The 15,760-nt window shown below is 41.6% G+C and overlaps 2 protein-coding genes across 3 annotated transcripts in view; one reads left to right on the top strand and one right to left on the bottom strand.

The window, feature by feature from the left end:
* Nucleotides 1-262: 262 nt before the first annotated feature.
* The window catches only part of Hbp1 (HMG-box transcription factor 1), a 27,072-nt gene continuing 11,574 nt past the window's right edge, over nucleotides 263-15,760 (top strand). The window contains exons 1-6 of the mRNA XM_021179461.2: nucleotides 263-679; nucleotides 8,078-8,261; nucleotides 11,576-11,804; nucleotides 14,298-14,439; nucleotides 14,780-14,891; nucleotides 14,978-15,090. Of these exons, the coding sequence (XP_021035120.1) occupies nucleotides 665-679; nucleotides 8,078-8,261; nucleotides 11,576-11,804; nucleotides 14,298-14,439; nucleotides 14,780-14,891; nucleotides 14,978-15,090 (795 nt within the window). The 5' untranslated portion in view covers nucleotides 263-664. The remainder of the gene's footprint in view (nucleotides 680-8,077; nucleotides 8,262-11,575; nucleotides 11,805-14,297; nucleotides 14,440-14,779; nucleotides 14,892-14,977; nucleotides 15,091-15,760) is intronic.
* The window catches only part of Cog5 (component of oligomeric golgi complex 5), a 293,171-nt gene continuing 291,842 nt past the window's right edge, over nucleotides 14,432-15,760 (bottom strand). Inside the window, exon 23 of one of the 2 annotated variants that reach the window (XM_021179458.2) lies at nucleotides 14,432-14,884. The gene's annotated coding sequence lies outside the window, so the exon portion shown is untranslated. The remainder of the gene's footprint in view (nucleotides 14,885-15,760) is intronic. The other variant, XM_021179459.2, reaches the window with a different exon arrangement.

Here is a 15,760-nt window from a genome sequence, read left to right as displayed (position 1 = left end):
GCCTGCACTGCTTCCGCTTGTGCAGTCATCTTCTTCCCCTCGCACTAAAACAATACCTTGGCCACCAGCCAAACTTTGAGCAGCAAGCGACTCTGCTGTTTATGGCCTGGAATGGGTGCTGGAACATCCAACCGAGGACGCTCTAGGCCCTCTGGGAGGCCTAAAGGAAGAGAGGTGGCCCTGGCTTTAAAACACTCCTATCCTCCGCCCCCTCCCTTTTGTCTCAGACACCAAAACAAACGAGCTGATACACGTGTCCCTATGACTCTTGTTTACTATCAAGACTGCGTTGTGCGCGTACCTCTGGGATATGTAGTTCAGTCAGCTCCTCTCCCCGGTAATTTCCTCAGCTAAGGAGCAAGGCTGAGACTACTAACCCACAATCCACTTCGATAGCAAAGTTTGGCTCCGGTCCCCAGTGTCTCGGCAGCAATCCAATCCAAAGCGCTTTCTGTAGTGATTGACAAGCCACCTTCTCCAGTAAACACAACAGAAAAGTCAATACATGCCCGCCCATCGAGACGGACTACGGCACTATCCAATGGAAAGGCGGAACCTTAGAGTGGCAGTTCTTCAGACCAATTAAAGACGAGAAAGGTGGACGAAGGCTCAGCCCCCCGGGGGCTTCAGGGGAGGGGGAAGACGAAGCTTGAAAGACTTGGTAATGGCGACGGGTTTGGTAAGTAGGAAAGTTTCGGCTGAGGAGTAAACGCGGCGGTGGGAGTCGCGGCGCGCCCCAGAGAGGTGGGCAGCCGTCGGGAAACGCGCAGGCAAGCAGCTGGCGACGCTGTCGCGACAGACGGCCTGCGTCCTGACTCTGTGTGGTCGCGGGGTTTCTGATGGGTGGGGGGTGGGCAAGGGAGGGGCTGGAGCTTCGGGGCCGGGCAGCGGCCGCGAGAGCGGCGACCCTTGGGACTCTGGGCACTGGATTCCCTGCGCCGAACCCGCCGTCCGGGCCTCCCGGGAGCTCTCCGGGGCTGGGCGGCCGCGGCGCCCAGAACTCGGGGCGGTGGGGGTGGCGGAGCCCGGGGCTCGGTGGCGCTCGCGGTGGGGGCCGGCGGGGAAGGGGCCGGGGCAGGGGAGGGGCCTGGCGCTCCGGAGGGCTCCGGAAAGTTTGCCTCGCCACTCCCCGCTGCGGGGGCCGAGGGGCGGACGCCGGCCGCGAGCCCGAGCGGGCCGGGGGCTCCGGGGAGGCGAAGCTGCCTCCGGGGCCCGGGCCGGGCGGGGGAGCTCGCGGAGCCGTCGGGCCCGGGGCTCATTGTTACGCAGTTCGAATGAATGGGCTCCGAGGCGCCTGCGCGGTGGGGCTGCGCTAAGGGGGAAAAACAAGCCTGGCGTCCAGGCTGCGGTCACATGATGGGGGGGAGGGGAGGAAGCGATGAATGGCGAAAGAGGTGGGGGTGGACTTGGCCGGCTCCGGGAGGCGCTGCTCGGCCTGACCCGGCGACGAGGCCCGCGGGCGAGGCCGGGCTCCTCCCTCTGCAGGCCGATTTAAACAAAACAAAAAGGAGTTGGGGCGCAGCCGGCTTCCCGAGCCTCGCTTTCGCGTGCTCCGGGCGCTGAGCGCTCGGGAGTTCGCTCCCTGGGACTTCTCAGCCAGCGAAGGCACTGACAGCTGGGCGGGACACGGTTCCTGGCACTTTGTACCTGCTGGGGGGCACTCAGTTGGGCTTAAGGGAGCTTTATCCTCTGGGGAGAGGGGGGTTTTAGGATGGGTTATGGTCGAAGAATGATTTTAGCAATTATAAATACTTAAGTAGTCACAGCAGTGATTTGGAGCCTTAATTTTGTGTTTTGGTTCCGGTTTTTCACCTCTCCCTTTAATCCCAGCTTTGTCGAACTAAGAGTATTGGGGGAAATGGAGTTACATTAAAAAAAGAAACTTATGACAAGTTTTCGAGTTACCTTAGGCTTTTGAACATTACTTCAACTCGACTAGTAAATTTCAGAACCTTTTTAAATTTTATTTTCTATTATAGCTCCCAGTTTAGTTTTATAAACCTAGTTATCTTTTCTTCCTGGGAAAGCCCTTTGTTAACTTCCCTGACTTAAATAAAAGGATGCCCTCTCAGTGTTTTTTTGTCATACATTTCTCAAGTGGACTTGAACGGCAGTTTGTTCCGCTCTTAATATACCGTCAGATTATCACTACTGTATTTTATCTTTAGATTCTTCCTCTCCCAGCGTCCAAGGAAGCAGGCATATAGCATGAACTTTTAGACTGGGCCTGAAGGTTCTTTGTGTGCACCACAATCTGGTCTGTGTATCGGCTGGAAATAAAGATGTCAGTGCTCTCTTACAAGTTCTCCTGTTATTCCCCAACTATTAATAAAACAACGGCAGATGGTTTATGTGTTTTAAATTTCACATGTGTACAAAAAGGGAAAACAAATCTCATAATTCAGAAAATTTGAATCACTTCACCCAAAGTCAGTAATAATTCCGTGGACTTTCATATCTTGTTCTGCATTTACTTTACTCCCGGTCATAATTTATATTACATTTTCATTATGGAAGTTAGAATTTTTTAAAGCCATACCTGGTCTGTAACCCCAGCACTTGGGAGGTACAATTAGAAAAATGGGTCATGACCTTGGCCACATACTGAGTTCCAGACCAGCCAGGGCTACTTGAAAAAAGTGAAATTTAAAATTTAACCTCTTATTAGAGCAATTTTTTTTTTTTTTTNCTTTTTTTGGTTACTTCAGTGTGTGTGTGTGTGTGTGTGTGTGTGTGTGAGAGAGAGAGAGCGAGGGAGGGAGGGAGGGAGGAAGGACAAATGGCATAGTCTTAATTGAACTACCTGTCCTGAAGAGTCTGACATCTAATCCTGTCTGTCTTCCATCCTTAGCAATCCTTGAAAATAAAAAGCCATTAACGCTGCTATAGAAATGCTGCCTTGCTTGTTTGGTGGTCTGTGACTCACTGTATAGACAGGCTGGACTAGAACTCACAGTGATCTTCCTGCCTTTGCCTCCTGAGTGCTAAGGTTAAATTTGCCCACGAGTTGAACAAAAAAAAAAAAAAGAAGACGAAGCTGTTTTACAGGTTGTTGTAATAATATGAAAATGTGCAGGATTGTAATTAAGTTTATGAAAGTAGTTTCTGTCATATAAACATTTCATTTAAACATTTAAACATTGATCTATTTTTTTTTTATTTTATGCGTGTGAAGGTTTTGTCTTCTTGTCTGTCTCTGTAGTACATGGCCTGCAGTACCCAAGGAGGCCAGAAGAGGTAGTTGGAGCTACCATCTGAAACTGAAGCTAACAGACCATAGTTAGCTGATGTGGGTGGGTGCTTGGAATTGAGCCCATGGCCCCTGAAAAAGGAATCGAGCCCTTAAATCTTCAAAATGACTTGCCTTAAATATTACTTGAATTGGCAGTACTGTTCATGGAAGGTTACAGTCTGTATTAGTGTTTCATGTTGACTGAACATGAAAATAATTTTCTTAGATGTGATTTGTAATGTTCAGCAAAGGAGGATGTGAAATGTATTTTTTTATACCTGTAACAATTTTGAGGAGTAAATAGGTTTTAGTTTATTGACAAATAAGGAAATAGGTATCAGTGGTTAGACTGTTCGAAAGCACAAAGGTGGAATTAAGCAGTAAGTGTAAGCTATAGCAGTGTAGTTTACCAAACCCACAGTGTGGCTTCTCGTTTTCATTTTTTAGCTCAGTGGCAAGCTAGAGTAGTAGAAACACTTGTCAGAGAAGAAACATTTAGAATATTCTTAAAGAACTTCAGTAAAGTTTCCTAATTGCTTTTGATATAGAACATTGAATTTGATACTTAGTTACTTAATACTTTTATAAAATAATAGTCAATATTTGATAGTTTTAGTGCCTTTTTTCACTTGTAAGCATAAAACTCACTTTAAGTACTTTGATTTCTAACGTCAGAGTTCTTTGAAAACAATTTTCTTGGGCCTAGCAAGCACAGAAGTGGATGCTCACAGTCAGCTATTGGATGGAACACAGGGCCCCAAATGGAGGAGCTAGAGAAAGTACCCAAGGAGCTAAAGGGATCTGCAACCCTATAGGTGGAACAACAATATGAACTAACCAGTACCCCCAGGGCTCGTGTCTCTAGCTGCATATGTATCAGAAGATGGCTTAGTTAGCCATCAGTGGAAAGAGAGGCCCATTGGTCTTGCAAACTTTATATGCCTCAGTACAGGGGAACACCAGGGCCAAGAAATGGGTGGGGGGAGGATGGGGGACTTTTGGGATAGCATTGGAAATATAAATGAAAAAAATACCTAATAAAAAAAAGTAAAAAAAAAAAAATTAAACAGTCTGGATGGTATATGGAAATCCATACAAAAGGGCTTTTCACAAAGTTGGTAAGGATCACTTAACAAACTTTTTGTGTGTTCGTTTTTTAGACGGGGTTTGTATGTGGAGCCCTGGTGATGTTGATAGAACTCACTCTGTAGACCAGGCTGTCCTTGAATTCAAGAGTTCCACCTGTCCGTGCCAGGACCAAAGGCATGCACCACCCCCTGGCCTTAGGAACTCTTGAAAGCCAGAGTCTAACATATTTTGAGCTAAATGTTTAATTTTTTCTCTTCATTTCTTTAGAAGGAAAATGGTCCTACTCAGTGGTCAGAGTCCTGCTTTCCTCATCCATAAATAAGTTCACAAGGCTGTTTGGGTAACTGAGACAGAAGGAAGTATGTGTGTGGCAGTGTTCTGGAGGCAGGCAGGCAGGCGTTCTAAAAACCCACTTTCTCTGTTGTCTTGTGTTCTCTCCTAAGAGGTTGTGGATACTTGCTTTTGAATGTTTGAATATTTGAACATGGAATTTTAAGTACATGTAGAGAACCGAACCTTTGAAAATCACTGACTTAATGAAGCATTGACAAGCGCATGTTTAACTTAGATACAAGGCAAGTCCTGTTGCATGTTCTAATACCAGAGTATTGTATACAGCATGAATGAACAACAGGGTTGGCCCTACCAGGAGGTGTTAGACCTGGGCTTGTTTATCAGAACACTGTCACTCGCTATCACCTCTGTGGGGTGGTTTTTGAGGAACAACTGAAGTGGTGAGCTCTGTATTTTCTAAGGGCTTGCTTTCCCCAACATGGATGGTAAGAAGACACAGACCAACAATTTGTGTATGTGTGTTTTTGTGCACTTTATTATTACACTGGCCCTATGAGAGAAGTACACTAGGAGTGTAAAGATAAATTACTGGTCACAGATTATGCAACCAGAAGAGTAAAATGCATAAGCCCTTTGTCTGCAAGTTTAGACTTTCTTTTCCTGTACAGGACATTTAAAAACCTTAAAAATCAAAACTTTATAGAAAAAAACCAAAACAATGACCTAAAACATAAAAATTTGAAACATTTATTTTAGCAAAGCCTACGTCAAAATTCACCATAAGTAGTGGGAAGGGCAAATGTCCAAAACAGTACATATTCACTTGGCCTGTTAATTGTAGGTAGTTCTGCTCTAAAATTAAAGTTAGGATTCCCCCCATACACAATTATGTTGTGATAAGATAAATAGGGCAAGTGCTGAAATTCTAAGTTAGTATATTGTCCATGTTGAGTGGTCTTCACTGCAGCCTGTTGATGGGGAGAGGGGGAGACCTAGTTGGGAAGAATGGCTCTCTGCAGGGGCAGAGAAACCAAGACAGCTCCAGGGAGGATCCTGTGGACTCAGAACAGCACTGTTGAGACAAAGGCTAACTGACAATGATGGTGAAGTGGGGTGTTTCCAGGTGCAGCTGGAGCCAAAGTCTTGTTCAGTCCAAAGAACATAGTACAGATGTTCAAAAGGATTTGAAATCACAAAGAGAGATTGAATTACGTTCTTTAAGTTCAATAGATCTTTATAGCATAAGTTAAAATCTGTGATCCAAACTGTTAGTATTAGCTTTGGAGAGAACTTGAAAAGAATGGCTAGTTCCTGTGTCTTAGGAGCGACTAGATAAGGAGTCTGCATCGTTACTACTACTGCCTTTTACAAGAGCTTGCAAAGGACTCTGGAAGCAGTTGGCTTAGACAGAAATTGAGGATGAGGGCTCTCAAATCAAAACCTGCATGTGTTACACACCTTGTCTATTCAGATAGTGTTTTCATGTGATTTGTACAGATTGAAAGAAATTGTAGTTTCACTCACATCAGATCTCAGGTCCACAAATCACAAGTGGTTCCCTGTTGACTGGTAATCGTTAATGACACCAACCATTTCATATTGAAGATGGGATTTATGTTAGTATTTGAAATGTTTTTTGTTATTTTGAGTTTTATCAACAACCATTGAAGTATGTACTTTTAATTCTATTTTACAAACAAGGCAAGATATTAAAATGGATTGTTCAGAGCATTTAGCCTAGCATTTGATAAACCTGATTTATAGTCCATACCCTTGTCTCTTCTTTCATTTCCTTACATTATGATTAAGACTCACTCTACCTCACTTTACGGCTTTAGTATCCATGAGCACACAATGTGCAGGGCCATCATACATCCTTGTGATACTAGTTCTTCTATATTCCTGACATCATCCAGTAGCACTTTACCAGATCTGTTGCTGATGTGTGTTCTTGTTGGGAGCCCACCTTTCCTCTATTTTATATACTAAAGCCTATTCCACTAAAGCCTAGATCCCTTGGTGTTCTGGTTAACTGTTCATTGTTGCTGCTATTGTAGTGCCTTGTATAATACTTACTAAATTAACTTTATGGTTAAAAAGGAAGTGATGTTCTTGTGCTGATGACTGAACCCTAGTCAGACATGACAGGCAGGTGGTGGTTCACCATTGCCTCTACACTACCCCAACTTGTTAACATTATTATTATTATTATTATTATTATTATTATTATTATTATTATTATTATTAGGTTTTTTGAGACAGGGTTTCTCTGTGTAGCCCTGGCTGTCCTGGAACTCACTCTGTAGACCAGGCTGGCCTCGAACTCAGAAATCCACCTGCTTCTGCCTCCCAAGTGCTGGGATTAAAGATGTGCACCACCAATGCCTGGCCCAACAATCATTTTTTTAATCCCAGCAATTCTCAGATCGCCACACTTGGGTTTTTGAAAACAAAAACCAGTAAACAGGTTTTTGGTACAAACAAATCATTTCCTCTGGAGATGGGACTTGGGCCACAGTTGTTTTAGCATATGTATGACTGTGCTGAGAGGTCAATGATTAAGGGAAATTTGCTCAGTGTTTGAAGGACAGGGTAGAGAGAGGCACAGAAAGCATGATTTAATAGTTGAGGTTACATTTAAACTGGCCATTTAATCTGATAATTTATGGGAAATAATATCCCAACAGTGTAACTGTGGGCTAAGACTGATGAATTACAATGTTGTAGTAATCAGGAAAAAACAAAGACATTTTCTAGAATACTTCAGACTTTCAGATAAACTCATAAGTACCTAGGGTGATAGATAGCATGCTCTTTTTTGTTGTTGTTGTTGTTTTGAGACAGGGTTTCTCTGTTTAGCCCTGGCTGTCCTGGAACTCACTCTGAAGATCCGCCTGCCTCTGCCTCCCTAGTGCTGGGATTAAAGGTGTGTGCCACCATGCCCGGCTTTTAAATTTTTATTTATTTATTTATTTTTGTTCTATCTCTGTTCTAATATATGGTCTCACTAGGTATACATGGTTGGCCTGGAGACCATACTGACCTTGAACTCAGAAATCTGCCCGCCTCTGCCCATTTAGTTCCGGAATTAAAGATATATGCCACTGTCCCCAGATCCTTTAGTCTTTTTACTTCAGGAAAGTTGGTTGGGCTTAATTTTCTTTTGATTTCTGAAATATGAATTGTTAGTATTTGTATCTGAAGAGACAGTTCAGAAAAATGGAAGCATGTATAATTCTGCTGTTAACTATTAAAGGGAAAAGATTCTGAATTCACAATGTTAATCCTTTGAGATTTGTGTATGATTCAGTTTGAGCACAGTTGTGCAGTTGTCCTGGAGGAGTTGAGCAAAATAAAATGGCGATGTGTGATTAATTTGAAATGCAGCATAGTGCTGACCTACTGACTGACTTTTTATGTGTACTGTCCAAGGCACATGACACTCCTTTCTTTCATTTCTAGTCGGAGCACCATAACATGGTGTGGGAAGTGAAGACAAATCAGATGCCTAATGCAGTACAGAAACTCCTGCTGGTGATGGACAAGAGAGCACCAGGGATGAGTGACTCGCTGGAGTTGCTGCAGTGTAATGAGAATTTGCCATCCTCTCCAGGATACAACTCCTGTGATGAGCACATGGAGCTTGGTAAGCAAGATGCAAAGTTACTTTATAATCTCACGTAGATCCAGATTAGTCACCATATCTAATCAGCTGTTCTACCTGCCTTGTCTACCTAAAAAAGTATGTAAAGAGCTTGTGTAATAGGAATTTTTCATATTCTTTCTGTTCTGAGTGTGTGTGTGCAGGTGTAGGTGTAGCGTGAGCATACACTGGCCCACATGTGAGTGCTGTCCAGGGCTCTGGATAGGATCTTCCTCTGCCTCTGTCACTCTCCACCTTCCTTTTCATTTACTTGGTGAACTTTAAGACCTCACCAGTTGAGAGACTGGCAAGCTAGCAAAAGCCCAGAGTGCTCTTATCTCACGCCCCAGACTCCCTTCAGTTATAGACAGGTCTTGCCCTGCTGTGTAGCTCTTGTGTGAGCAGTAAAGCTCCAAACTTGAGTCCCCATGCTGTTCAGTGTTGAGGAGGAAGTCTCCACTAAAATATAACTGAAAACAGTGGGAGTGTTTAGGTACTCACCGAGATTGAAAATTTGTTAAGTAAATAGTTTTATTTTGTGTATCAAGAGCAAACTATACTATTACATGCTTTGTTTTGAAAACTGCCATGTGACTTTACACTTTCTTAGTGAGCTCTCCATGGTGGTTTGCTGTTCTGCTGTTATGGAAATGATGGTACCCATGAAATGTGAGGATCAGACATTCGTAGTGATTATTTCTGATGAGCTACTCCGGAGAGATGTTTAGAATGTCTAGGCTTATTGATTAGTGATTTTAGGTTGCTTGCACATAGCTGTGCTAGAGAAGAGTTAATGAGGGCCTTTGGCTTGCTGATCAGCTCTTCACCCTGACTTTATCATCATGAATGTTTATGGAAATGAGACGGTGTAGCACATGACTGCCTTGGCTTTACAAATAAATGATGGTGGTACTGTATGGTTGGGAATTTGGAGGTCTTAGAGGTCTCTGGACAGACTGTATAACTTTAAATAACCCATATTTTCTGGATCCTAATAGTTTCTGAGTAGTGGTTACTATTGAGTAAGGAGCAACGCTTTTGGCAGTGGTTGATTGTCCATTGTTATAGCATATGTCCAGAGGAAATCAGGCCAGGCAGCTTGCCCCACCTATCTGTGGCTTCATTTAAAAAGTAGTTTAGCCTGGCAGTGGTGGCACACGCCTTTAATCCCAGCACTTGGGAGACAGAGGCAGTCGGATTTCTGAGTTCAAGGCCAACCTGTTCTATAGAGTGAGTGCCAGGACAGCCAAGGCTACACAGAGAAACCCTGTCTAGAAAAACAAATCTGAATCTGAAAAACAAAAACTTTTCATAATAAAGAAATGATACATTTAAAGGCAGGGTGTTGACAGTGAGGTAAGGGAAATAGTTATAGCAGCCTAAAACTTGGCAATTAGAATCTAGTTGGTGTGCTTTATAACTTTTTCAATGAGATGGATACTGTGTAGTCAGGGTTAAGAATGAATGGATAACCCCAGTTACTGTGTTTAACTAAGATACTTTAGTTTTAAGGGTCTATTCTAGAACAGTTTACGGGGATACTTAGTTGAATAGGAGAGTTTTTGAGGTATTTGAGGTTTTTGTTTTCTGTTGTATTGGCCACTTTCTTTTATTCTCCATTGTCTTGTGGAAAGAAAACACAGACTGCTGTCATTAAAAACATGGTAAAGCAAGGTCACTACTACATAGGATAAAGCAAAATAATTAATGTTCACAGAGGGATAGTACAGAGCATTGGTTATTCAGGAAGATACAATTGAAAGGATTATTTGAGATTAGATTATACTTTTTCAGTAGAAGATTCAAACGAGGTGATGGTACAACTTTATAAGGAATTTTCTCTCATTATTGATATTTGTATGTAATTTTAAAAGTTTTTCTTTTTTATCTTACGTATATGGGTGTTTTGCCTAAATATATGTCTGTGAACCATATGGGTTCTTGATGCCTACAGAAGCAAGAAGAGGATATTAGATCTGGCCCTGTAGTACAGACCGTCCTTACCCTCCATATGGATGCTTGGAATTGAACCTGGGTCCTCTAGAAGAGCTGCCAGTTCTCTTAACTGCTGAGTATCTCTGCAGCCCTTAGAAGAGTTTTTCCTGACTTGCATATTTAAGGGACCCTGCAGATCTGTAGAGAGCATGTGCATGTGTGTGAGTGCTTTTTCGAGGAGATTTCTGTTACTTTTGTTGGTTTGTTTGTTTTTGTTTTTTGTATTTCCTCTTTTTGAGGCAGGGTCTCTATTATGTAGCTCTGGTTGTCCTAACTATGTGTTGCGGGAGGCCACAACTATGCAGACCAGGTTGGCCTGGAACTCCAAGAGATCCATTTGTCTCTGCCTCCTGAGTACTGGGATTAAAAAAGTACACTACCATGCCTGGTTGGTTGGTTGGTTGGTTGGTTGTTAAAAGGCCTGTGAGGTTCCTCCCCTCCTCCCACCCGATCTTTTAACGGATTTCACAATTTTGGGTAGTTTCCTAATTTTTCCTTCAAACAGCTAGGTCCTGTGATCTACCTTTGGGGTAATGCACTGGGGAAAGGAAGCACTAATAGAGAATTGGGAATACTGTCTTACTGTATTGTCAGGCTGACATCGAACTCAACCACAGCTCTTCTATAGCAGCTTCTTAGGTGCTGGTTTACAGCCTGCATCACCACGCCAGCTAAATAAAAGAACTGAAAACAGACTTAATAGAATCCACTTTCTTTGTTTCTTTGTTGTTTTGAGTCAGGGTCTTGTATTACCGGTGCTGGCTACAAACTTGGAGTCCAGCAGTCTGAACCTCCCAAATACTGGACTTTAAGCATGTATCACGATACCCAACTCACAAAAAGTAGATTTGTATTAAGTAGCACTACCTAAAACTTGATAGTATGCTCTCTGGTCTCATTGTTAGGAATTGCCTTCAATATTGCAGTTACTTGTTTAACAAGCCAATAAAGTTTATATATAACAACTATATGTATACATTAAATGCCCCTTTCTTCATTAATCTGTTAACGTAGGAACATATCTGGTATATAGGTCCAGATGAGATATAGAAAACAAACTGAACCTTGGTTTTCAGGCTCTGACCTCTTCTCATTACATGGTTCAGGCAGTGAACCATTGCTGTATTCACATCCATTGTGTTTATCCTGCAGGCATGGACAGGTATTGCTTACGTTGAAAATTTTTTCTGTCAACAAATGACTGATTTTAATTTTGAATTTATTTTTCCTAGCAAATTAGTTAAATATGTGTATTCCTAACTGAAGTTACTGTATTATTAATTATAATATTTAAAAAATAATAATCTTGGGCTTATTTCCAGATGACCTTCCTGAACTTCAGGCTGTTCAAAGTGACCCTACCCAATCTGCCATATACCAGCTAAGTTCAGACGTATCTCATCAAGAATATCCAAGATCATCTTGGAGCCAGAATACCTCAGATATACCGGAAAATACTCACCGTGAAGATGAGGTGGACTGGCTAACAGAGTTAGCAAATATTGCCACTAGTCCACAAAGTCCCCTGATGCAGTGCTCATTTTATAACAGGTAGGAGCATGGATTATGTTTGCATTTCAAACTTTTATCATTAGGGCCAGCAAGATAGCAGGTAGCTCAGTGGGTAAGAAGCGTGCCACCAAGCTGAGGGTGCAAACCTGCACGTTGTCCTCTCACTTCATACATGCTGTAGTGCTTGTGCACACACATAAATGAAAAAGACATTTTAATTTCAAAATGTTACTGTTTTGAAATCTCCTAGTTTTACAGTAATGGCATTGGCTATTCAATGAATGGTTAATGTTTAAAGTCACTGGAATTAATGTTTGTAATGATCAAAGATGATTTCATTGTTTTGAAAATCAAATAACGCTATGAGAAAATATAGCATAAAAATGTTTTTCAAAAGTAAAAAAAATACTTTATACTTTTATAAATTTTTAAAAATAAAAATTATTTGTTTAATGTTCTTTAAACAATGTATTTTAATCTTTTATCAACTGTAGATTGTTTCATTGTGTTCTATAATTATTTTTCCATTGTGTGTGTAGCCTTGATTATCTTCGCTAATTCTGAGGTTTGCTGATCTTAAAGTAGGAGCTGGAGATGTAGCTCAGTTAAGACCACTCTTTTTAGACGACCCAGGTTTGATTCCTAGCACCCACATGGTAGTTTACATCCAGCCCTCTGTTAATTCTGGTTCCAGGGAATCTGATGCCCTCTTCTGATCTGCTTGGGCACCGGACATGCACATGGTGCAAAACACTCATACACATAATGGAAGTAAATCTAAACATTAAAAAAAAATAAAAACAACCTTAGATTCCCAGTAATAAAGTTACTTCATCTATCTAGACCAAAGGTCAAAAAAATGGGTTAATCTGCATTGAAACTATGGAAAATCCCGTTGGTATTCCTAGGGAGACCTAAGTGAGTATCAATTTACTAAATATAACAGCTTGGAGAAATGCCCCAGTTTTCACTCTGTTGGAAGAATTAGATGAGACTATGCTAGCCAAGTAGAAGGAACTCTGGACTTTGGTATTGGTCCCCAGTTGTACAATATTGTGCTACACATGATATAAACATGACAGCCTAGCTACCTTGCATTCTGTTAAGGTATGCTTGTCTATTTTGCAGGAGATTGGTCTTGATTGAGCAATTCAATTCAGTTAAATTCTGTGTACATTTCCAGAGGGAAGGAAATTTTTCTTTCGGAGTATCATTTCCTCTATATTCCTATTTTTCACAGTAATGTGTTTAACCTAGGGCAGTTTGCAGGCTAGGAAGAACTTTACTAATAAGCTACATCCTATATAGCTCCTTTACTATAAGTATACACCAGACAGACAGACAGACAAAACCCTGATGGTAAGTATTACCATTCTTTCATCTTCACATTCAGGTTACAGTTTATAGAAGGGCTGAGGCACAGCTCTGTAGAAGAGTGTGTACTGAGCATGTGCAGGATAAAAACATGAGTTTTATCTGTAATACTACAGAGAAAGGGAGTAGGGGAGGCTCATGGGAAGTAGTAAACCAAGAAGAGAATGATCATAAATACAGAAGTTAAGGGACTGACTGTCACCCCGGGGATAGTTTGATTTTTGGAGGTGTTTCCTGTCCTGCTCGCCAGAGTCGTCCTGCTTTCTTCCCTGTTTCACATCATTGTTCGTGACGGCCTGTGCAAGTACTCATGAGCTGTTAATATGTGAGTTACTGAAAGTTGGTGTCTAAAGCACTCTGAGCTTAGTGTGTCCTTGGGATCCCTGTTGTGCTTGAAAGAGCACTGCTCAGTAGAGACTTAGCCAAGGGAAGGAAGACAGTGTGTAAGTGTCTTCCCTTGTGGGAAAGTGACTGCACATCTGTATGCTTATGTGTGACTCACAGAAACAGTGTCGTCTTACAACAAATGGATACAGGCTCTTTTCTTCTTTTCTTTTGGTTTTTCGAGACAGGGTTTCTCTGTATAGCCTTGGCTGTCCTGGAACTCACTTTGGGGACCAGGCTGGCCTTGAACTTAGAAATCTGCCTGCCTCTGCCTCCCAAGTGCTGGGATTAAAGGCGTGTGCCACCACACCCGGCAAGCAGGCTGTTTTCTATTAGTAGTTTTACTTAAGGCAGTGATACATGGCTGGCCAGGTTAGCACTGTTGAGTTTTCTGAGTGTAAGAAATAGATGGGTATTTACTTCATAATGATATGCATATTTATCTGTATGGGAATAAAAGAGATGGGAATCAGGTGTAGTGTACATACGTGCAATCCCTGACCTTGGGGCAGGAAAATCCCAAGTTCCTTGCCACTTTGGATTTTTAAAAAGCTTAAGAAAATGTGATGAGTCTTCAATAAGAAAGAACACTTTAACATATACCAGTGAGTTTATATACGAGGAAGGTTAATGATAAGTTGAAGGGACAGCTTGCTGTCTTTACTAGAGCTTTCCACAGTTGTCTCTTGTGTAACAGCATTGGCACTATGCAGTTATCAAAAGATGCTCGTTATGGACCTGCCTACACTGATAATAAAAACTGCTTTATTTTAGATCATCTCCTGTACACATCATAGCTACTAGCAAAAGTTTACATTCCTATGCACGCCCACCACCAGTGTCCTCTTCTTCAAAAAGTGGGCCAGCCTTCCCTCATGACCACTGGAAGGAAGAAACACCAGTAAGACATGAAAGGGTGAGTTTATTCATGAAGTCAAACTTCTACAAAGTTTATACAATGGTTGAAAAACATTACCTTTCCCCAATCTGAGAAATTCTTTGAAGAACATACAGATGGACAAAAATATTTCATTGTTCATTAATTATATGCATTTGATTCTGTATTTATTTCTATTTTTAAGAAAATTTATTACAGATGACAGTATTTAAAACTTCAAGAAAAAAAGTCCTTCAATAGTGAAAGCTTACTTTCCTTAATTTTACAACTAAGTTATATTTGAAAGCTCGAGTTTAAAAGAGGTATTAAAAGATCTTTTAAAAATAACAAAACAAAAGTTTCTGTTTTCTCCGTACAGGCAAACAGTGAGTCAGAGTCAGGCATTTTCTGTATGTCCTCCCTGTCAGATGATGATGATCTGGGCTGGTGCAATTCCTGGCCATCCACCATTTGGCACTGCTTTCTGAAAGGTAAAGAAGTACTTAAATGATTTGCAGCTGCCTTGGGTAGCACAGTAGGCATGTAATCTGATCCCTTCTTTCTAATTCAACTTCAGGCACACGGCTGTGCTTCCATAAGGAAAGCAATAAGGAATGGCAAGATGTGGAAGACTTTGCTAGAGCTGCCAGCTGTGATAATGAGGAAGAGATCCAAATGGGCACTCACAAGGTTCATTTAAAATCTTTCTAAAGAATTTCAAACTGGTCAACCCTCAGGGTTAATCTAGAGGAACGCTCTACTTGCATTCCTATTTAAATGGCACCTTGCCCTTTGGGTAGGGAGTGGACAGAACCATGACTGTATATGGCACTTCCCAGTTACGCTTCTAAGGGGTGCGGTCTGTGTGACATGGCAGCTCTATGCTTTAAATGCTCTTGTTCTGGAAAACTAGACTAGCTTTAAAGACAAATAGTAAACTAATTCAAACCTTCAGTTCTTAAGTATATAATGCAGTGCATGTCTTCTGTGGTTAATTGAGAGTTTGAGGTTACTTCTTAAATGACCCCAGGAAACTAATTTTCTGCATTTATAAGTAAAAACAGTATTAAGCAACATTAGAATAAATATCTTTTGACACATTTTACTTTTAAAACTTTTAATCTCTCTATCTCTGATGCAGGGAAAAATAAATAAATGAATAAATAAACAAAATGGGATAATATACCAATTGAAATTTCCTTCTTGGAGCTTCCTGTCCTCTGTTGAGTTTGAGAAAAAGTTACCATCTTGAGCATGGTGTCTTCATCTTGATGTACTCTGGTTGTCTTAGGAGAGAGAGCGTGCAGTCTGGTTGTCTTAGGAGAGCGTGCAGTCTGGTTGTCTTAGGAGAGTGTGCAGT

Source organism: Mus caroli, chromosome 12, assembly GCF_900094665.2.
Source record: "Mus caroli chromosome 12, CAROLI_EIJ_v1.1, whole genome shotgun sequence".
Classification (NCBI taxonomy): domain Eukaryota; kingdom Metazoa; phylum Chordata; class Mammalia; order Rodentia; family Muridae; genus Mus; species Mus caroli.
Note: the sequence above shows the minus strand (reverse complement) of the source record. Positions and strands in the feature narration are given on the sequence as shown.